The 23,920-nt window shown below is 37.6% G+C and overlaps 1 protein-coding gene across 3 annotated transcripts in view; it reads left to right on the top strand.

Annotated features, from left to right (window-relative positions):
- Positions 1–23,920, top strand: part of KCNIP4 (potassium voltage-gated channel interacting protein 4) — a 1,175,184-nt gene that overhangs the window by 277,974 nt on the left and 873,290 nt on the right. Inside the window, exon 1 of one of the 3 annotated variants that reach the window (XM_059381710.1) lies at positions 1,441–1,865. The exons of the other annotated variants lie outside the window; for them this stretch is intronic. Within the exon in view, the coding sequence (XP_059237693.1) occupies positions 1,778–1,865 (88 nt within the window). The 5' untranslated portion in view covers positions 1,441–1,777. Of the gene's footprint in view, positions 1–1,440; positions 1,866–23,920 lie in introns of those variants that run through there. 3 annotated transcript variants of the gene reach the window in all.

Below are 23,920 nucleotides of genomic sequence, written 5' to 3'. Positions count from 1 at the left end.
ATAAGAAAATGCGGCTTTAGAGTAATTAGTCCAACTATGGAACTACAATGGTGTTTCTTCTGCCTGTTTCAAACTTGACTTCATTATTCCTGCAAATATGTATGAGCAAGGACTTCAAAATTAATGTTGTTAAACTTTGTGTGTGAAATTGTTTTTATCTGAGACACTTTTAGTAGATGTTTTAAAAATTCCTAGAAAGAATGTTTCATTATCCCATTCAAATGGTTATGCTGTAGTGTCTGGGAATGAGGGAACATTCTAGAAAGAGTGAGTTACTCCTCAGTCTGTTTAAGTTTATGATTCTAGGAGTACTTCTTTCTTTATTATAAAAGAACATATTGGAAAATATGGAAAATATTAGTTTCATCTAGGATTGTTACACCTGTCAGGGAAAAAAATAACAAAAAAGACTTGTCTAGGTATTTGAACACAGAGGATGCACATTCTATGTATATTAAATCTCATAGAGATAATATTTATATTTATACAAAACAAGCAGAAACAAATAAACACCCTGGGAATATAAACTAGAGCATAGACAAATCCTAGAAACTGCCCTAGGCTCTCAAGAATAAAAACAATAAAAGCTCTGTACCTTCAAAGACGATGAGCCTATAGTTTTCTGGCTTTCATTTCACTTCCTACCTCTACAACCTGCCTTGAATGGAAGAATACTTTGTGAAAACTGCAAACTCTCCCACTTGTTCTCACCATTAATTCAAAATAAGCCGGTCGGTAGGAAGCTAGCAAGTTGCACTTTGCCTTTTAGAAATATGGAGAAACTGAGTCAGCTCTTTCTCTTAGGTTAGTGCAGGAAATTAGTTTTGGAGCTCAGTTGCCTGGAGGCAAAGTACTGGGGCTTAAAAGTTGTGGTTTCCAGGCTACTGTATTTTGAACGAAACCGATTTTTTATTTTATTTTATTTTATTTTATTTTTAATTTCCAAATTACTTGAACCTGGACAGTGCCGAAAACCTATCCAAATTTAGGAAACAGCTTCTTTTCCACCTCTGTGCCTATGAAATAGAATGTATTTATCTGTGACAAAACAGCCTTGACTCCATTTGTTGGTAAATCTTCATCTCTGTTTGTTTAGAATCAGGGTCAGCTCCTCAGATGTGCCTTTTTTACCGTTTAGGCTTTTTGAATCTGATTAACACTGTATCAGGGAATTGTCTGATGTCTGACCTTGAACAGCATGCTATTATACTTCCTTTTGGGGGAGGTAGTAAGAATCATTTTGTATAGCTTTAGACCCTGATATTCTTTCCCTGCAGGCTTGATTGCATTAGCAGTCTCTTTTTTTATTGGTGCCCAAAGGGTTTCAGCCCCAGTGACCTGTCATCTGTCCCCTCACCTGCTTACATGCTGATTCATTGATGAGCTGGCATCACAGTCCCCGCCTCCCTGTGAATGGTCCGTGAGGTTGCAATTGCTCCTGGAGAGGGGCTGCTGAGCTGAACCACAGTGGGTTACTACAAGTGGGAGCCGGCAGCCAATCTATTGCCACAGAAGAACTTGGTGACCATCCTGAGAAGCAACCCTTTTCCCCCACCCTGTTACTGTTCTATCCGTATCCGGCTTCTCTAGCTTTTTAAAGGAATTTCTGATTCAGACACTCCCAGCTAATTCCACAGGAGTTGTAAGGCAGCCTGTGACATAAACTGAGACAGAAGTTTCCCCTCAGAGATTGTCTTTTTTTTTTCTTCTTCTTTTTTTTTTTTTTTAATTGGCAAAGACTTCTGGCTCTCACCAGAGGAATACCTTGTTGCTTAAGATGAGTGGCTGTAGAAAGCGGTGTAAACGTGAAATACTGAAATTTGCCCAGTACCTTCTCAGACTATTAACAGGTTCTCTTCATACAGGTAATGACTTTTTTTTTTTTTTTTTTTTTAAATAAAAGAGGCTGGTAGAGCATGAGAATGAAACGGAGTAGGAAAGGCTCACTATTTCTTTGTTGTGTTTATTTTTAATGTTGTCAATAAAATACAATTGTGTTTGCTGAGATTCACGTTTCTAAAAATGTGTGCAGTGCAGCTCTAATTTGGGGCGAGAACTGGATTCTGTGGATGTATCTTTTGTGTCTTTTTGGCAGTGTTGCTGTTAAATGTGCCTCAATCTCAGGAAGCCGTGTCTGCAGACTAGAAAGATTTTTTTTTTTTTTAAATGCATGCTTGTGTGAGGGGTTTCCTTCTCTCTCCTGCTTTGCTGCAGATTGTTGGAAAATCACTTATCTGTTATCCTCTTGCAGGTATTTAGAAATTCTCTAGAACTCTTGGATTATTATAATGCATAGATGATTTCTAGTAGTTGATCACAGAGCTGGGGTCATGAAAGAGTTAAGGCCATTTCTTTTGAATTTCTCAGTTTCTGGCAAAATGTGAGCAAAATGTAAAAACAGCTTAAGAGTATAATGTCCATGAGAGGCTTGGTGTTTGTTTCATTGCAGTTATTTTAATATTTAGAAATTTGCACGATTGAAATGGAAACTCTATTTAAATCTAAGTGTTGATAGCAAAAAATATTTTTAAGATGTTCCAGAATTATGAGTCCAAACCAGTAGTTTTGCTGCCCGTGAAATTGCTAGGCAGTGCCATCATTAAGGTAGTGACAGGTGGGACCCAGACTACTTTGACTCTGACAAGAGGCATTTTTAATGGACCATCAAACTTCTGAGAGACAAAGTTGCTTGATATCATGCTACCATTTGATATTGGCCAATGAAGCACTATTGTTAGGTTTGCTTTTTCAGTGCGTATTTGTTTTAAGTAACTAGAAGGACCGCATGTAAACCTACACGTGATGCAGAGATTGAGAGATGAATGTGAGCAACATTTGCTCTAGGAAATAAACTCTTTATGATTAACAGCAGAATTACATGTATGATTCTGTCGACACCCTGATAAGGTAAAAAACTTTTGAAAGAATAACTCTGAAAATCAATTTCTGGGAGCATTAAGTATTAATAAACATCATTGGGATTGTTATCAGCTGCTGTCTTTAAGTAGGGCAAATTGTGGTGACTTCTGATGCTTTTAAGAGTAACAACTGGGAGTCTATACCTGACTTTTGTTAACTTTGAGCTCTGTTGTATTTTCCACCCAGTTTTTTTATACTCCGATTACTAATACATGGTCCCATCAGTATGACCGCTTTATCGTGTCAATGTGATCAGTAGTATCAATATGACATTGGCTTTAAACTTTCCATTAAGGATGGTGTGCTGTTTGTGACAGCGTGTCTCATTGGACAGTGCTCTTTTATCGTGCTATCAAGTTAGAGAAATATTTTATAAAAGAAAGCTTTCTGTGAGGTTTCCATGGTAGTCTGTATTTTCCTCTTTGATAAGGCAATTTTAAGGTTTTACCTGTTTCTTACTGGATTTAGGGGTAGTGTTCTGCCTTTTTTGCTCAGTCCATGTCTAGTTTTCTTAAACTTTCATTTTCAAGGAATTTTATGAAGATGGTAAATGGTTGTGAAGTCGTAAACCATAAATATTGAATCTGAAATACAGTGGGTGTCCAAGAACTGGATGGCAATTTATAATATGAAATTTATGGAAAACTGACATAGCAGCAATTTTTCCAGTCCTATTTAATGCATATTTAGAAATCAATATAGGTGGGACACCTTCTCCTCTTTCTGAGCCACAAAATGAAAAAAAAAAAAATACCAAGAACTTTGAGAAATATGACAGATTATTATACAGTAGTGAGATAGATTTATGGCTTGAGAAATGTGATTACAGTAACTTGTTTCTTGTAAAAATCTTTTCGGCTCAGGCTCTAATATTAAACATTGTAAGATCTAGCTGGAATCTTTACAACCACGGAAAATGCAACTTGGAAAAGCCAATTTATGCACTTACTAGATGCTGTGATAATATACACTGTTCATGTTGCAGTATCTAATGTAAAATTCATTAGGACACTTTCAAGTCCCTTGGCTAGTAATTAATGAAGAAGTAGGAAGCAGAGTTGAATTAGTTTAAAAAATTTGCTTTAAGGTTGGATATGCAAGCATTTGCTAATTGTATCCTGAACAATCAGCATATATCTTTGTAGTTATCAAAAATTTAAAACAATACTAGAGAGCCTTGCATGATTTCTTTTTTTCATTTTACCATCAAGCTCTTTATTCTCTCTTTTTCAATTAAAGATGTGATCTGAGGAAACAGTGATGTTTTACATTTGAAAACAGGTTAATTTCCCAATACATACTCTGTATTGTTGGTAATTGCCTTTCATTTGATATCCAAAATATCCATGCCTTTACACAAACACAGAAAATTTTAAGTACAAAGAAATTTTCATGGATACAAACTCTCCTTTGATGTGTTTTATTGGTGTTATCACAAGTTAGAGGAAAGCCCCTTCCTTTTCTGAGAGCTTTTCACATAAGTTTTGACAATGCCTATGACTGCTTATAAATAAATAATTTAGCTGTTAATTCATCTAAGATAATCTTTGTAATAGAGAATACAAATTCAGTGGTAAAGATTTGTCCAGATAAAATAATTTTTTTTAACCAGGAACATTTTACATATTTTTATCACAACAAATCACTCTTCAAAGAGTAGGTTTTACAAACACGTATATTTGGCTTTACTTATCATGAAAATAAAAGGATTTTTAAAGATCCTTTGTTATATATAATATTTGTCAGAAATCCAATAAGCAAATATTACATGTCAGTGGCATGTTCAGTGTAGTGAGGTACAATTCACTATTAACTATCCTAATTCTTTATTGATTTGAGACCTGCATCTTCATGTACCATTTTATGCCCAATTCTAGATGTGGCTCATGATAACCAATATATCCTTATACATCTAAATAAATGGAAACGATTTGTGAGGATTGTAATGTGACACTGCTAATTTGAGTGGGCAATTTGATAGGCAATTTGTGTACCATAGAAGCCCATAGTATTGCCTGTCCTATAAATGTTGACCCATGAAGAAAGGTTGAATGATATTACAGATACAAGATTTTCACCTGTTTCCTCTTTATGTGTGAAATTTAGTATTGGAATGTTTTATAGTACTTATTTGGTGGGTGTTTAGACACTTATCAATTCTCTGTACATAGTTTTCTTAAAAAATCAAGATCTGAAGTCATGTTCTTATTAGCCAGTGTGCCCCCAAACAAATGTCTCAGGTGGATATTTCCTGGGGCTCTCTTTCAGGCTTCAAGAATTGGAGGTGGAGATGAATCATGAGAGACTGTGGACTCTGAGAAACAAACTGAGAATTTTGGAGGGGAGAGGAGTGGGGGCTGGGTGAGCCTGGTGGTGGGTATTAAGGAGGGCACGTATTGCATGGAGCACTGGGTGTGGTGTCTAAACAATGAATCTTGGAACACTGAAAAAATAAAGTTAAAAAAAAAAAAAAAAAAGAAGCCAGTTATATAGGTGTGGCCAAGTTCAACTTTCCACCTAAGGGAAACAAAAGGAATTTAAATCAAAATATCCTGTTAGCCATTGAATTACTATTTAACTTGTGGATTAAAGTATTTCAAATTTAATGTTGTCATAGTATTAAATGCATGAGGTTAGCATTCATCACTTCATCAAGTAGGAAATTTTAGATTGAAAGAGAGAATGTGCACAAACGAGCCACATTTATTTTGCAAGTTTGCATCGTTTCCAGCCTTACAGTCATTGTTGAAGTTACTGTGAATCAGGCCATCCACAAGGCTAGTGACATAAAGATTAAGATATTTTTATATTACATTTTTAAAGTGTGAAGAGAAAAGAAAGGGTGTGTTGTAGCGAAATCGGAGAATTAAGAAAGCCTGTCTGGCTGTATCTACTTCTTTTTGCCTTTCCCTTCTTTCTTCCTCCTGATTACAAATCACAAGATCAAGTCTTCAATCTCCTCTGACCTTCTCTTCTGTCCCCATCACCGCCACATTTGAACACTGGGAAGATACATCTCTTGCAAAGGATGTATTCCCAAAGACCTCCCATATTTAAAAATTCACACAGCTCAAATTTAATCCTGGCAAAACATGACAGGTGTTTCCATATCCCAGTTCATGTGGGGCTGCCACGTGACAAATGAATAAGCAGTTACCCTTCCCTTGGCCTGCCAGCTCTGAATTTATGCTGTTCTTGATTAAATTTTTATTTTTTAATTCCTTCAAATTTTGCTATCAAGTGAGATTATAGTCCTTAAAGCACTATGTAAAATTTAGATTATTGAAATGCGCAGAAAGTTTTGCCGTGATATACTCAGTTTTTTGGTGCTTCTATTGAAACCTGCCCTCAGGTAAGAAGAAAGCAAAGAAGGATGATGTTTATACTTGACTTTCAAGGAATATATGCTATTGTACTGCTTTTCCCAACAGAGTATGCATTTTAAACTTCATTGGAAGAATTATTTTGGCCTCTGTTAATTAGTTGAACTTTTCATTCAGGAGTGAAGGGATGTTTTGAGGGATTCAGCATCTTGCCTCATCTCCTCAAACTCTGCCGTTGTTGCCAAATCTAGGTAGAGAATCCCTGGATTCACGGAAAAAAAAAACACCTACATTTGCACATATATACCGGTTGTCCCTTTCATTTCAGAAGAATATCTCATGTTAGTGTTTAATGACCTTTGATGTTTCTTACCACATAATTAGTATATGAGGTAAACTTATAGGGCTTGAAGACTTTAAAAGAAGAATGTTTTATCATTGTGAGAACTTCAAACTAGTCAGTGATACCATCTCAGTCTTAGATGTGCTAGACTCTTAAAACTCATTTGTTGCTGATAGACAAAAGTAATCCATATGTTGCATACCGTCTAAAGGGAAGAGCTGATATCCATAGAAGGAGCTGTATTTGTCCCTGTTGGTTGAGATAATCAGAGATTTCTTACCAGAAACTTCAGCAGTTAGTCATCAACACTTCCTTTAAGTCCTTAAAGAAATACTGAAGTTTCATACCATGAGACCAAGACTGCTAAGGACATTGTACCTTGATTGTGACATGTAATAGCTATGTTCCTGAGACGAGATCTCAGAGTCAAGAAAAGAATTTAATAGAGTGTCTGTGTATGTGGGCAGGGTGCAAGGGAATCAACAGAGGTGATGTGTATTCTGAAGCTAGTAACAGCAGACCACGGAGGGGCCGAGGGAGGGACCCCTCTCTGGAGCCTGGAGAGGGAGACTATGCAGATGGCTGCTTGATAGATGTGGCCTTTAGTCCTGGGACATGGCCAACCTATGGAGATATAAAAGTAAAAAACTCCAGAGGGAAAATAGTTGTTGGCCTCTCCTTCCTTCTAACCTTCAGATTTATTGTTAGTGTTTCCACCAGCTAATCCCATTCCAGAAGCTAGTTGGAAAACCCACTCCAAGTAGGAGAAATATGCTCATGGCCGTATTTATTATTTTATTTTAACCCATCATAGGTATTACCACTGACTAGGCTTCATTTTTTAAAAATGATTAACATTGGTTGTGTTGCTTCCCTTCAGAAGATACTGGAAGTGGCATGAAGCAGCTAATCATATCCCTGGGTGACTCGTAAGATTTCTGTCATTCTACCACATCTTTCACCATCCTTGTTTATCTTTTATTTTGTCCACATAGCTTTGGTCCAGAATTTCTCTGTGTGTTTCTTAAACCTTATAAGGAAAATGAACCTACACCTTTAAACAAATTGATTGTTTTCAGAGCAGATATCACCATAATCAGTCAGATTAAGGCACAAGAAAACAATGCAATATTTTTTATATAGCAAGATAGAATTATAACCAGGACAACGTGGCTATGGATGGTGTATGCTGGGTATGATGGTGAATTATCTTTGATAAACTATATTTTCTTTCTAACTTCACTTTTCAGCTTGGGGATACAATGGTGGGTTGGTGGGGAGAGGCCAAGAGCTGAGGAGGTGCCCTTACTTGTGGAAGAAAGCAAAGTCCAGCTGTCCGTGATAGAAATCAGCTCTGATATATTTTCTGCAGTATATGCTAAACAATCTGATAAACAAACCAGTCTTTATCAAGCATCTGCAATGGATGGCTGTATGCCTAACACTATCCATTTCTCCTGTCTGATAGAGATACCGCAGTAACATCAGGATGTCTCAAAATGTTTTCTATTTGGGATCTATGTTTAATTTTTTAAAGGTGCATGCTTGGGACCGTGAAGGAGATCCACATTTCCGAGTAGCTGAGGAGGGGCAATAATCATGATTTTCAGAGGCAAGTGAGTTCGAGAAAACTGAATGGGTGGCCGGGGGTAGGGAGAGGAGAAAGAACTTCACCAAGTTGGGGGAGTAACCTCATATAAAACATTCCATCATTTGACACCCTCCATTCTGTGTCTCGAGTCTGGCTCACTCTCGGGCTCTGTTTTGCTTCCTCTAATGTCTTTTTATCACGGTCTCAATGACCATAACATAAATATATTACATTAAAAATGAAAAAAAAGTGTTCTGAAAATGTGTTCCAGGAGAGCTGTTCTCTCTGCTCAGAGCCCAGCTGTGCTTCTGGAGGGCAAGGGTATACCCAGGGGAAGGGGTGGGAGGCTCCTGTTGGCATCTCAGCCTTGTTCCTGATCATACAGTTGTGAAAGTCACCCAGCTGCTCTGAGTTGGGTCAGTCCATCTATGAAATAGGGATATTCCTCCATTTATTTCCAGTATTGTGAAGCATCCAGCAAATGGTAACTTATCATTATTACTGATCTGGTGTCTCTAGGATGTTCTGTTTTTGTTTTCACTTTGTTTGTTTGTTTCAGATTGAATTTCCCCAAAGGTAATTGGATACCTCATCATCGTTGTGCTGCCTAGTAATTAGGAATAAATAGAAAGTAACTTGGATAAATGACTGCAATTTTTAAACCCTTTTGCCTTTGATTTTATTTGTTTTCAATAACTGTAATTGCCATTTATTCATTCAACTAACATTTATTAAGTGGTTATTAAAGGCTGAGCCTTTTGGTTTTATAAACTATTTCTTCGTGATTCCTTCCTGTCCTATGTTACCCTGTCAGTAGAGCCAATAAATGCAAGACAGTCAATTCAGCACACCAACATGTGCTAAGATTTTGAAAAGCAGAGGGGAACTGTTTCATGCGATTTTGGCCAAGAGGCAAGCACAATGGGCAACCCAGGGGAGTCAGTAAGCCTTTAAGATATGTGCCTCTGAAGAATTAGAGAGAGAGGCTGGTAAGGGGGAGCCAAGGAAGGTAGGTTGGAAGCAGCTGGGAGAGAGAGGATCAGTGGTATTATTTGTAGAAGAAAGAATGCCTCCACAACCATATTACTGCAGAAACTACAGTCAAAGCCCACCAGAAGATTATATTCCTTGTCTAGAGATATTATTTCTGTGGCTAACAGTGATCAGGGAGTGAATGTTACATTTCTTACCTGCCCCTTAGATCTGTCTTCACTGTGTGATATGTAATGACCTTCTTACTTTTTGAACTTTCATATACAAGTTGTCTGTTCCATGTTGTTTAGCACTGAATTACTCATTAGTCCTGCATTATTAACAGATTTGGGGGTTAGTGTCACATCTCAAGTAGATTGGAGTCTTCTAAAAGTCACTTAAATTTTTATTTATATATTTTAGTGGAGGGGAGGGGGACAAGGCTGGAGGAGAGGGAGAGAGAAACTTAAGCAATTCTGCACCATGGAGCTTGACCTGGGGCTCGATCTCACCACTCTTGAGATTACGACTTGAGCCGGAACCAAGTTGGACACTCGAGCAACTACACCACACAGGTGCCCCTCTATAAAAGATATTTTTTAAAAAGTTTATTCTCTATATCTCCCCTAACACATTGCATGCCGAATAATAGCTGCTCAAAAATACAGTTTTGAGGGAAGAGATCCTAAAAAGGATCTATTTCTTCATATAAGTTAATGTGTTCCTTTCCGAGTCACATTATCAGACATACACTGTATATACCACTTGACCAACCCATAGGGAATCACAGCACAAATACAGGTGCAAATCAAGACTACCAGAAAAACTGGGGTATTTGGTCACTTTCTTCATGGAAATTCTCGCTATTTGGAATCATTTTGGCAGTGTCTATAAATCTGGAATGTAAACTCCTTTTTTTAAAAATTTTATTTATTTATTTGATAGACAGAGATCACAAGTAGGCAGAGAGGCAAACACAGAGAGAGAGGAGAAAGGAGCCTCCCTGCAGAGCAGAGAGCCCGATGTGGGGCTCGATCCCAGGACCCTGGGATCATGACCTGAGCCAAAGGCAGAGGCTTCAACCCACTGAGCCACTCAGGAGCCCCTGTAAACTCCTTTTTAAGGGCCATGTTTGTTTTATTCATTATTGTAATCGAGCGCCTAGATCTTGCCTGGCACATAGTAAATGTTCAGTAAGTTGTCATCTAATGTATGAGTGCATTGCACTGAACTGGCTTTTAGGGGCCAAAGCTACATCTTCCGTTTCTGTTTTTCTGCTTGTCTTCCCCCAGTTTGGTAGGATTGTTGTTGTTTGCCTCTATCACTTCTTGTGATCTTGGTCATGTCAGCTACCCATTCTGATCTCTGTTGTGGTTCTGCCTTTTCTTATCTCTGTCCAGTACTTTTCCCCATTATAGTAACTGTTGTACATAATCCAGAGCCCAGAAAGTCTGAATTCTCTCTAATTGTACACAGAGGAGGTATAACTACACAATTAAAGATAGGGGTAGGTGCTGTATATACTTGTCCATTTGTTTCAAAAGTCATTTATCCTCTGAGTAATTTATGTATAAATGTCTATGTATTTGTATTTTCTCACTTTCCTACAGTGAACATATTATATGGATAATGATTGTATTTTAATAATTTTAAGGTAATAGAAATTTATGGATTCTTCAGTCTTTAGCTACTGTAAACCTGCTGAAGATAAGAAAATACACCATGTTGGATGTGCTGTAGTTTTTGTTTTTTTTTTTTTTTTGTTTTTTTTTTTTAGTGTCATTTTTTTTTTTATTTTAATTTTTTATTTTATAAACATATATTTTTATCCCCAGGGGTACAGGTCTGTGAATCACCAGGTTTACACACTTCACAGCACTCACCAAATCACATACCCTCCCCAATGTCCATAATCCCACCCCCTTCTCCCAAACCCCCTCCCCCCGGCAACCCTCAGTTTGTTTTGTGAGATTAAGAGTCACTTATGGTTTGTCTCCCTCCCAATCCCATCTTGTTTCATTTATTCTTCTACCCACTTAAGCCTCCATGTTGCATCACCACTTCCTCATATCAGGGAGATCATATGATAGTTGTCTTTCTCTGCTTGACTTATTTCGCTAAGCATGATAAGTGTAACAAAAAATACATATTTTTGGGATCTCAGTTTTCTGTCTTCGGTTTGCAGTTTTCTTCTCCAGCTTGTTTCTATCTTTGAGAAAATTGTAACTTCTCCTAGCTCAGTATTATCACCTCTACATGGGAAGATTTTCATTGGGCAAGGTCACCAGGTTAGGAGAAGAACCTTAAAGCCTGCCAAATCAGTTATGTTCCTCTTCTGTAATATGCTGCTAAGATACATAGAGCCTGTTTTATTATGGGGTATACATAGAAGAGTTTCATACCACCTTATAATTCCTTGAGCCAAACAAAAGTCAAAAGGCGTCAAAGAGGTATGAGGCCAGTTCTATAAAAGGCTTTTAGAACTTTAAAGATCAGTTTTATGCTGTGTCTACTAAAGTCCCCCAAGGGAAACTATACAGCCAACTGCTGGGCATTTACCCAAATGCATGCAATTGTGCCTTCCAATCAGGCCCTCCTAGCCTGTCTCTAAGTAGAAGCATAGTTCATGATCTCTGAAGGTTTAAGAAATTTGTTGGAGCTCAATTAGTGAGAGTGCACAACATATGACATTAACAAAGACAATGTTATGTGTTTCATGCTATTTATATAAATAGTTGTGTTGGAATATATTGTTGGATCAGAGACATGAGGACTCTCAATGGACCATAAAAATCATTTGGTCTGACTTCTTTCTTTTTGGAAGAGAATATGGAGGTCCAAGTGGCTGGAGTGATTTTACCAAGGTCAAGATACTAGTTAGTTAGTCTTGTGACTAGTCCGTGATACTACCATTGCAGAAGCACATTGTTCTCATAGCCTTACACTGTGATAAGTGCCTGTGGTGGTGACTTGGTCTGAGAGAAATGCCTTGCCAGAGCAGCAAAGATGTCTTGAAGTAGTCTTAGCACCACCTCATCTGAGTGGGCCATCTTAAGCCAGTTTACATTCAGGAATCCCATGATACTGGATTTTTCATCCGAAAAATCAAGCAAATGCAATTCCAGCTGCCAGCAAGGGCTTTTCAAAGTCAGCATTTTAAGGACGGTAGTTGGGGGATCAGTATTCATTCAAGTAGTGTTAAGCTCTGTTTGGATGCTGACAAATCATATGAAGCTTATTAGCAGCTGACATCACTCCATTATTTTGGAGCCCTCAGAGAAGGTCAAAGTGGGTTTGGTTGATAACAATTTAAAAAAATTTTCAAAAAGTAGGGATGTCTGGTTGGCTCAGTTGGTTAAGCAGCTGCCTTTGGCTCAGGTCATGATCCTGGAGTCCCAGGATGGAGTCCCTCATTGGGCTCCCTGCTCGGCAGCGAGTCTGCTTCTCCCTCTGACCCTCCCACTTCTCATGTTCATTGTCGATTTCACTCTCTCTCTCAAATAAATAAATAATAATAAAAATATTTAAAATTTTCAAAAAGTAAATAGAACACCTAACTTAAAGATCTCCTTCAAAAATGATACAATTTAAAATCTGTATACTTAAATGATTATACTCAGTGATGCTGTAATACTTTCACCAAAAGTCCTCTCCTACCCCAAAATTGTCAATAACTTATATGTTGCTTCACTATGTGCAACATAAATGTTTCTGCCAAAAATTCATGAGTGTAATGTTCTCACAAATTCAAAATTAGTAGCTAATAAAGTGTTTTTCTTCATTAATGGATAAAATTAAAATTTTATCCATTTTGCCTATTTTCTGGGATATAAGATGCCATGGAATTAACAGCAGTAATAAAAAGTAGAAATTATCTATTTCAGAAGTCAATAGTAAACCTGCTGACTTTTCAAATTCTTTATGAGATACTGCAAGAAGATAGGAGGCATACTTATATTTAGGAATTTAGGAAAACCAAATGTATTTAATATAATTCATTTATGATTTAAGATTTCAATTATTACCAATTAATTAAGATCAATCTGGAGAAGTATTTTGTTATGAAATAATGAAATTTTAAATTCTCAGAGTCCTTATATAAATTTAAAGAATACACAATGACTATACTCTAAGTTCAGAACAAGAAAAGCAGTCATCATAGATGTGAAGTCAGCCTATTCAAGCTTCTAAAAATTTAGGTGAATGATATTTCTTTCTTTTCTTTTTTCATTTAACATGATACTGATGTTCTTACTTTAAAGTAAACACTCTTTTCGTTTTTATTCATGAGATTGTATACTCCCGATCCTGACCTCTATAGGACAGTCCTGTTCTTGAAATATGGCTTCACCAGGCATTAGCTGTGTGACTTAAGCAAGTTCCTTAACTTCTCTCAGGCTCAGTGATCTCATCTGTAAAAGGGGTTAATGACAGTGCCACCATCACAAAGATTTTGTTAATCATGTGGTAATGTGCAGAATTAAGACATAGCCTGACACACGGTAATTGCTCAGTAACATATTTTTATAATAATAAAGTATATGAGCTCATGAAGGTTTATCTTGCCTCAAGTCTGTGTGGCACACTAAGAGGGTATAGTGAGGCGTAGGAACTTGCATGAGACACCAGCTGTATCATAAAGAAGCTCAACATTGGGGCGCCTGGGTGGCTCAGTGGGTTTAGCCTCTGCCTTTGGCTCAGGTCATGGTCCTGGGGTCCTGGGATAGAGCCCCACATTAGGGTCTCTGCTCAGCAGGGAGACTGCTTCCCTTCCTTTCTCTCTGCCTGCCTCTCTGCCTACTTGTGATCTCTTTCTGTCAAATAAATAAATAGAAATCTTTAAAAAAGAAAAAGAAGCTCAACATTTAACAGAGGAATTAGAACATATAGAAAATAACTTTAATGCAGACTTGAATAAGTTAAGTGCCAGGAGAGAGGTATAGACAGTGTATCAATAGAATCCAAAGAGAGGGTTTACTCTGTTTTGTGGCAAGAGACATTTTAGTGTTGATAACTTTTGATATGGCTTTTAGTGGCTCTGGGTTTGGAGATGCTGAGCTGGTGATTGGACTTCCCAGGAAGAACAGAGAACAGAGGAAGGGGATGTATAGAGACAAATATATTTCTAAGGTTCATTCATACAGCAGATACTTGTTACATGTCTGGTCTCCTCTAGACACTCCTCTGGGAACTTGGAATACATCAGTAAACAAAGGTTCATTGCTATCATGTAGTGGGGGGGTAGAATGAGTTAGAATCTCACTAACTCCCAGATAATAATCATATTAAGTTGATTAGATAGTATATTTGTGGGTGATAGGTGCTCTGGGTAAAAATAGAACAAAGTAAATGGGTTTGGGAGGGCTATGGAGGTTGGGGTGTGTATTAGTTCGCTAGGGCTGCTACAACAAAATACTACAAATATGGTGGCTTAAACAACAATTTATTTTCTCAGTTCTAGAGAAAATTTATTTTCTCATAGTCCAAGCCCAAGGCATTGGCACGCTTGATTTCTTCTGAGGCCTTTCTCTGTGGCTTGCAGCTGGCCACCTTCTCATTATGTCCTCACATGGCCATTCCTCTCTCTGATAGGTTCCTATGTGTCCAGATTTCCTCTTCCTATAAAAATACCAGGCAGATTGGATTAACCCCCATTCTAATGGCCTTACTTAATTGAATCATCTCTTTAAAGACCTTATCTACAAATACCCCTATGTTCTCAGGTAGTAGGGGAAAGGGCTTCAGTATATGAAATTTAGTGGGGCACAATGGGCTTGTAATAGGATGGTTACAATTTCAATCAAGTGGTCAGGAGAGACTCTTGATGAGAATGGCATTAGGTCAAAATCTTGAAGCAAGCAATGGAGCCATAGAAATATATGGAGAAACAGATTCCAGGCCAGAGACCTTCCAGGGTAAAGACCCTGAGACAGGCTTGTGCTCAGTGTGTTCAAAGAACTGAAAGTAGGTCAGTTAGATAGAGCAGAGAAAAATACCAAAGAGAGTAATTGGAGATAAAGGGAGACAAACAAAGGGGCCCAAAATATATAAGACCTTACAGGCCATGGTGAGAAGCTGAGCATTTGCTCTGAGTAGCACTGACAGCCTCTGCAGGACTCCGAGCAGGGAGTTAAATTCAATCATGCTCATCACTGGCTGCTCTTTTGAACTATACAATAGAGCAGGAGTCAGCAAACTATAGCCTATGGGCCGAGTCCTGCCCGTTGCCTGTTTTGGTATGGTCCGTTAACTAAGAATTGTTTCTACATTGGTAAGTGATTGATAAAACATCCGAAGAAGAGTAATATTTCATGACGGAGAATAATTATATGAAATTTACATGTAGGAACCTGAAACAAGTTTTAGTGAGACTCTAACTCATTCATTTGTGTGATACCTATGGTTGCTTTTATGTTATAATGGCCGAGTTGAGTAGTGGTAAGGCAACCTGCCTGGCCTGCAAAGCCTACACCATTTTCCATCCGATGATTTCAGAGTAAGTTCTCTGACCTCTATAGAGAGGGTCAAGGATTGAAACAGTGGGGAGAATGGTGGCTCCAGCTGGGATTTAACTGTGGAGGCCATAGTTGGGGGCTGGACAGCACTGCTAGTCAAGCAGTGTGTTTGGGAGAAGTGGTGGGGAATGTGGATTGGGGAGAGGTCGGGGGTTTCATGCATTGCAGTTAAATGAGGTATCCTTTCAGCCTTGGAACAGAGATGTGTCACTATCATCGCACAGTGTTTTAGGAAGCCTGGTGAGCAACAGATGATGAAGAGGGGATGACTGCAAAGGTAAAGTCAAGAGGTCTATTGGCGGCCTGAAATGGAAAGATGAGGACAATAAAAAGACAGATTCAAGAGTACCCTGAACACATTGGGCAGCTTTTCCATTTTCTGTGCCAGGGAGGAATCTTCTGTGATAATATAGCAGTTTTGCAACACCTTTAAAAATATCTTGAAGTGCTAGAATACTAGTATTCTAATTATATACCCTTTGAGCTAAAATAGGGTGTTTCAAGTGAATCAGGCCGGATGCCTTTTACCAATTTAAGCCTTTGGGTGTATAATATTGAAAATATGAACTCAAAAGAAGTCCACCAGAAAAAAAGAAAGAAAGAAAGAAAGAAAGAAAACATAAAAAAGAACCATCAGTAATCAGTGAGTGGTCTGAGGAACTCCCCATCCTCCCCATCTGGGTTTCCAATGGATTTAATTAGCATTTTGTGGTTAAAAGTAAAAAGCTTTAACTTTGCATTTCTATTTTCTTGTATGAGCTATTTTATAATCTAGATCTTCAACCTTAGTTTTAAAGTACTTCTATAGATATCCATTATCTCTGCTAAGATACCTGAGTCATGTTCTTTCCAATGCATATTCCGAAGATTGATGGATGAAAAGACACTTAACTCAATTTTATGTGTTCCTTAAATCACCTCAATCATATTTTTCACATAGTACTTGGCTTCTTCCTTAAAAATAACCTTTTATCATTACAGAAGGTGATTACAGTATTAATTATGTAAGCTTAGCTGATATAGTTCAGTGTTTCATGTATTATGTCTGAAGTTATCCAAGTTTGATTTGTAACATATATTTTCTGACTTGATGGTGTCCCCTCTTTCCAAATGCAGGTGATGATAAGCAATGTTGAGACACAAAATAGTCCAAATATAGGAAGAATATAGTGGGATAAAAGTCATCTTTAAGAAAGAAGAAGTTTCATAGCATAAAATAGACTTCAAACCCAGAGCTGATTTATTCATATATGAAGGAGTACAACGTTTCTTGAATGAATATATTTCTGTTGACAGGATCTTTCAGACATAGCTATATTCTGAATTTGGACTAGTCAAAAGAAGCGTGAAACATCTCTGCTGCAATGAGGGGAAGAAAGTAGGATCTCTTGTTCATCTAAAAATAATCATTCTTCACCTAGAACGGAGAGTTCATTGAGTATCCTCACTAGAATTTCCAAAGGAAGAGTCATCTGTGGAGAAGATTTGAGGAGGAATTATCCAGGTTATGATTTAACTTTGGAAATGTCACTGGAGTTTTATAGGCAGGTGATTGAGTTAGGAATATGATAAAATTCATTTCCTATTTTCTGGTTTATCTTTCTTAAAAGTGGGGGAGGTCTTATTACGCCTCAAAAGCTCCCTGACTCTGAGAAGTAAAAGACACGAGTGTCACAGATGTTGATAACAAAAAGAGCTGGTGAAGATAATGAACTCTAGATCCTAGTAGTGGGAAGCAGTGACTCTTCAATCCATTCCTATCATTTTTCAGAGGAACCTGAGGCCCCAAGAGGCCAGGTTCATTGAATGCCCTAATGCTCAGCATTGTTGTCTCAGTATGATTGTCTCCCAACACCCTTGTTGGTAGACCAGATTTATCTAAAAATTCAGTGACTTTGTTAGGGCAAGAACTCCAGCCCCTGGTGAGAACCCCTTTCTCTTTCTGCTGGAGTCCAGACTACAGGTCCTCCTAGTGTCTGATGCCAACATTGGGATAAGTAAACTGATTTTACGTGGCACTCAGACTTGATATTAAACAATAGGTAGATCATACAATAACGAAGTAGCCCTTTCATGATTTCTTTCAATTTTTTAACATCATGGATACCCTGAGCTCCTGCAAATCTATCTTTACCACTGCTGAAAAATCAATGACTCTCTGTTTTTAACAAGGGAGCAGATCTGAGATTCAGTCTCCAGCAAGGCAAGAAGAGAAACCTAAATTTTGAGAACATACCCACATTTGGTTTAGAAAGTATTTTTTAACAGGTTTAGAACATTTATGGGAAAAGAATGTTCTTTCCATGAGAATGAACATTTTCATGTTATGATACATTTATTTAACTAAAATGGATTTATTTTGAAAACGTCAATCCAGAGGTTACACAGATAGGGTAAAATTGGTGGAATGGTCCTCGGGGGACCACGGACGCTGCACAACCATGAATGGGGCCCACAGATGGCTGAGCTTTGGAGATGCTTCTCCAGGCATGACTATGGCTGTCATATTTGAAGATATCACAGCATAGGGTGAAAACCCATGAAATAAGCGCAACAAGACCAGTTCTAGTTCCTGATTCGTTGGGCAAAGATACTCAATCCAAGCTTTGTTTCTCAAAAGTCCAATAAGAAAGATTACAGTTGGAAACAGCTGAGGGTAGTACAGCTCTGCTTCTCAGATAACTTGCAGAAGTGATAACGCTGCAGGCTCCAAGAGGTAATCAAAACAATTAAGGAACATTACTCATTCATCATAACCAGGAAGAACTAAATGGCCCCAATAATCACCATACACTCTTTCTCTTCAAAGTTACTTTTACCCAGATGCATACAGATCCAAAACCTTGTTTGAATCACATGTAGAAAAACCCCATGCCCACAATCCTGTAGGAGACGTAAAAAAGGACATGGGTGTGCATAAACAGACACACCTATGCACATTGTTAACTCCTGCTTGATCTGTGGACTTCCACGTCTGGCAGAGCCAAGTTTCTGGTTATGACTCTAAGAAAAATGCAACTAGGGATCTAATTCAATAGATAGAGCAAAAAGCTGTGAATATTACTTTAACTCTGCTGACAGGTCATTAATATTCTCCATTCTAAATCCAATTTTTTTAGAATTTTTGAAGTTTAGAAGATTGAATGTGTGGATAGGATGCCATTTTATCTCCATTTCTGGTTTTTTTTTTTTTTTTTTAAGAGTTTTATTTATTTACTTGAGAGAGCGAACAGGGGAAGGGATAGAGGGGGAGGGTGAAGGAGAGAGGAAGAATCTCAAGCAGACTCCACGCTGAGCACAGAGCCTGAAGTGGGGCTCGATCTCACCATGCTGAGACCATGACCTGGGTCCAAACCAAGAATCAGTGGCTTCAAAACTGAGCTACCCAGGAACCACTTTATTTCTGTTATTTAATACTCCCTGCAAGCCGTTAGGATATATTTTGGTATCTTTATGTGTACAGATGAGTTTGGATGTTTAAAACCATGTAGAAAAGCATGTGTACAATTATTTGCCAGTTAACTACCATATAAACTTTCACTAGTTCTTCAGTAATATTGATTACAACTCAGTCAAGCAGAAATGATAGACCAAGTAATGATTTGATAGTATTTAATACTTATGCTGAAATCAGCTATTTGGAGGGGGGGAAGCTTTAAAGTTGGCTATTCACTTAGAAAGACATAGGAGAATAGTTCATTATTCATTATGAGTAGCTCATTCAGAAGGTACAGTGCATTAAGATTGCTGTTCAAGAGTAGATTGATAGTTTTATAGGATAGTAAATTCAATAACACTTCTCTCCTCTTGTTTTAAATTTTTCTTTTTTTAAATTTCACCAGAGGTAGAAGTTAAATTTTTAGAACATAGGATTTGGGATAAGATCCAATAATATTATATTAAAGAGAGATTTCTTCTTCTTTTTTTAATCTTCCATTTTTAATAAAATTTTCCTTATTATCTATTTGAATTAACTTTCTGCCTTCATAAGTCAGCATTGCATCTTATTTATATTTTTTTGTTATTAAAGTCAGTCCCATGACTATTGTAATTCATTCAAGATTAGTTAGTATCAGAATAAAAGTTGGTATTTCAATCAATGAAGAGATCTAAGAATATGTAAAGAAAATTTTAAAATAACATGCAGTTTTTAAAAAAGATTTTATTTATTTGAAAGAAAGAGAAAGTCAGTGAGAGAGAGAGAGAGAGCATGAACAGGGGGAGAAGCAAACTACCTGCTGAGCAGGGAACCTGACATGGGGCTCAATCTCAGGACTCCGGGGTCATGACCTGAGCTGAAGGCAGATGCTTAACCATCTGAGCCACTCAGGTGCCCAGTAGCATGCACTTCTCAGTCATTTTGAGTACAACCTCTGAGTAATAATGGCCATGTGCAAGTAATTTAAACTCTGATTTTTTACTTCATAGAGTTGTTTATTTGTGACAAGTGCTTTATAACTCAAGAGATACTAGGTAAATGCTACTGGCATTTACAGACTCTTGTTGTCTCTTCCCACGTTGTCACAGGGTTGATCTCTGTGATCATTAGAATATGATAGACAGGATGGCATGTCACATCCAAGATTACATTATAAAACATACTGTGGTTTTCACTGTAATCACTCTGTCTCTGTTGGATCTCTCTGGGGACACCCCTGGCCGTGTCATCTGGTTAGTTTATGGAGAAACCAACATTGTGCGGAAGTGAGCTCTCCATCAATAGCCATGTAAATGTACCTTCTTGAAAGATCATTGGATTCCATCAAATCTTCAGATACCTACTGTTTTGGCCTATGTCTTGAGTGCTATCTCATGAAGGACCCGCACCAGAACCACCCAACTAAACCACTTCCAAAGTCCTGACCCACCAGAAACTGCAAGATAAATAGTTACTGTTTTAATCCATAAAATTTGAGGGTAACTTGTTATACAGCGATAGATAATTAGGACAGTGTCGTCCAAAAAGTCTCCTGCTCCTCCCTCTATCCTTTAGTAAAGAGACCATGGTACTTCCATGGAGTCTAAGCTAGACAGAAGAGATTAAGAAAACAAACATAACTACCCATAAATATATACTAGACTGATAAAAACCAAACACATATACACCCTGACCTTCCCCTCCCCACAAGTGATAAGTAAATTATGAACAGATTATTACCTCCATTAAAATCCCCAGCAGCTCTGGGAAAGGGTGTTTCTTTCTGCCTTTTCAGAGGTGGAAACCAACATTAACAGAGATTAAGGAATGATCACAGGGCAGATGTGTTATAGGTCTCATATCTTAAATGAGATCAGTTGTATCCCTGCTTTGTGTGTGAAGGAAGCATCAGTCAAGTTCTATGAAGTCTGTGAAGTATGCAGCTTTACTGCACAAGGCTTCGCATTCAGGAGGATTTGTTTCCTTCAAGTTGCAGGACTAGGCTCCAGGAGGATGTATTTGCTTGAAGTATGACCTTTGAGTCAAAGGGGAATTGCTGGTGTATAACTCAATTTTATAGGTATCTAATTTTCTTCCTGGGAATCATTAGACCTTTAAAATGAATACTGACTCTTGCAAGACAGTAGGGTTTTGTTTCTTCTCTCAACATGTGCCTTGGAGTACAGGTTTCAGGCTTGTACTCTGGTTTGGAGGTCCAAGTGTCATAACACTCTTGCTTCTGAGTATTGTTAGCAGAAAGGGTTTATAAATCATATAAATACACTAAGAGAAAATGATGAGGTATAGCCAAGAGAAGAACTGGTTTCTGCTGACAGTTGAAATGTGATGAAGATTTCGTGAAGCAGAGATAATGTGGGAAGGATGTCCATGTAGGTAATAATTCTACCTGTGCCCATGGTGGGAATTTTCCCCACATTTCTTTGGCCTCCATTATAATTCTAAAGTAGGTCCAAATCACTCTGTGATGAGAATGTTATCAGACCCCCATGCAGAAGGAAGAGTCTTCCAAAAATAAGCTATTGGCTTCTGAAAAAATTGGCATGATCTCCATCATGGTGGCTCAGAATCTTCTAGATCCTTATAAGAAAGCCTTTATGTGGCTGGCTACATTTGAAGAATATCTGTTTGCTTTCATAGCTAGCCATTCTTGTTAGATTTGGGAAATTCAATAAGCTCTGACTGTTCATAATTCAATATTTTAGTGACACATTTCTAGGTTTCTAAATCAGTTTTATGAGGCATGTGATAAAAATAAAATCAAAATCTGTTGAACACTTATGGTGCTTAGTCAATTCTGGATATGACCTGTGAGAAACAAGTAAAAACAAAATGACACTGAGTAACCCATTTTTACTTCATTTTTATTAAAAGAAAAAGAATGACTAAAAAACAGGGATAAACATAAGCTACAAAAAATTTTTAAAACTTTTTCATTCATAAGATTCTGTGTACCTATTTTATCAGATGGAACTGAGGTGTAAAATGTAAGTTAAATATGATAGATTTTCTTCTCCAATTGTAGTGGAGATGTTACTGTTGAAAATTCAGAAGCATGTTTGGTGTGTCAAATCTCATCCCATTACAGACGTGTGACTTGTCAAATTGTTCGTGAAACCAAGTGAGGGTATTATTTTTCTACCAAACAATAAAATATAATCTTATCGGTTATGCATATTTTATACAGAAAACTAACAGATATTTCAGCATAGGCAAATGTTATTGTGAAAATCTAGAAGATTTACATTTAAGAATTATTTAAAATGAGGTAGCCATGAGAAGTTTACGATCTCTTAAGGTATAGGTATAATTTTCACAATGACAGCACATGCACTTATTTTACTTTGAAAATCTCCATGTTTCCCCAAATAGGCCCTTTTCCTGCAACCTAGAACACCACCACCACCACCACCAACAACAACAAAGAGGCAATAGATTTCACCCCAAATGCTTTTCCACTTTGGGGTTTAGGTTAATGAAAGCGTCCTTGTTTGGCAAAAGATGACAATATTGGAGGAAAAAGTAAAGTGGTATAAATGTATGGAAAGTTGACCTTTCTGACCTATGGCTCTCCTCTCAGTAAATAATGTAGTGGGGAGGAATAGGGACCCTGGACCAGACGGCCTAAATTCAAAACTGGGTTTTGCAACCAATCCCTGTATAACTTTGGGGTTTATTCTCTCTGTGCCTCAGTTTCTTCATCTGTAAGATGGGGACAGTGATAGCTTTTCTCTCATGAGAATTAAATGAGTAATATAGAAAAGGCTTCAAATCATATTTGCCTCATAATATATGGGTGCTTGTTGAGGATTTTATGTTGAGATGGAGACATGAAACAATATGTTAGTAAATCCTGACATAATGCAGGTACTCAAGCAATAGAGAGGCACATAGTGATGTATATGTACATAGTATATATGTACATTCTGTGCTTTACTGATATGTGTGTGCCTATGTGTTTGTATGAAAAAAGGATATAATCCATACTTGACATTAGCTCTCAAATCCAACCAGATTAGCAGACTTTGTAACCCTCCCTCTCCAGGATCTCTGATTTAGTCAGAGAAATTTTTTTCTTCCTCAGCTATTAGAGATTAGCTGGCTGAGGCAGATTCCTCACATAAGCTTATTTAGACCATACTTCTACCTAACTGTGTTCTACTGTCTACTTCTAACTAGCACTGCTTATTTTGAAATGTAATATCTTCCTTAATTTATAATTTAATGAATTTAATTGAATTAATAAATATACTAATTTAGATATGCTTTGACAAAATGGCTATGTCACCAACCAACCTCTTGCAAGTAGGTTGTTTATTATTATATTTTCCCAGGCCTTTCACCAGTTAGAATGGCCAAAATTAACAAGACAGGAAACAACATATGTTGGAGGGGATGTGGAGAAAGGGGAACCCTCTTACACTGTTGGTGGGAATGCAAGTTGGTGCAGCCTCTTTGGAGAACAGTGTGGAGATTCCTCAAGAAATTAAAAATAGAACTTCCCTATGACTCTGCAATTGTATTCCTGGGTATATACCCCAAAGATACAGATGTAGTGAAAAGAAGGGCCATCTGTACCCCAATGTTTATAGCAGCAATGGCCACGGTTGCCAAACTGTGGAAAGAACCAAGATGCCCTTCCATGGACGAATGGATAAGTAAGATGTGGTCCATATACACTATGGAGTATTATGCCTCCGTCAGAAAGGATGAATACCCAACTTTTGTATCAACATGGATGGGACTGGAAGAGATGATGCTGAGTGAAATAAGTCAAGCAGAGAGAGTCAATTATCATATGGTTTCACTTATTTGTGGAGT

Source organism: Mustela nigripes, chromosome 1 (assembly GCF_022355385.1).
Source record: "Mustela nigripes isolate SB6536 chromosome 1, MUSNIG.SB6536, whole genome shotgun sequence".
NCBI classification, from domain to species: domain Eukaryota; kingdom Metazoa; phylum Chordata; class Mammalia; order Carnivora; family Mustelidae; genus Mustela; species Mustela nigripes.
This window is presented reverse-complemented; position numbering and strand designations above follow the sequence as displayed.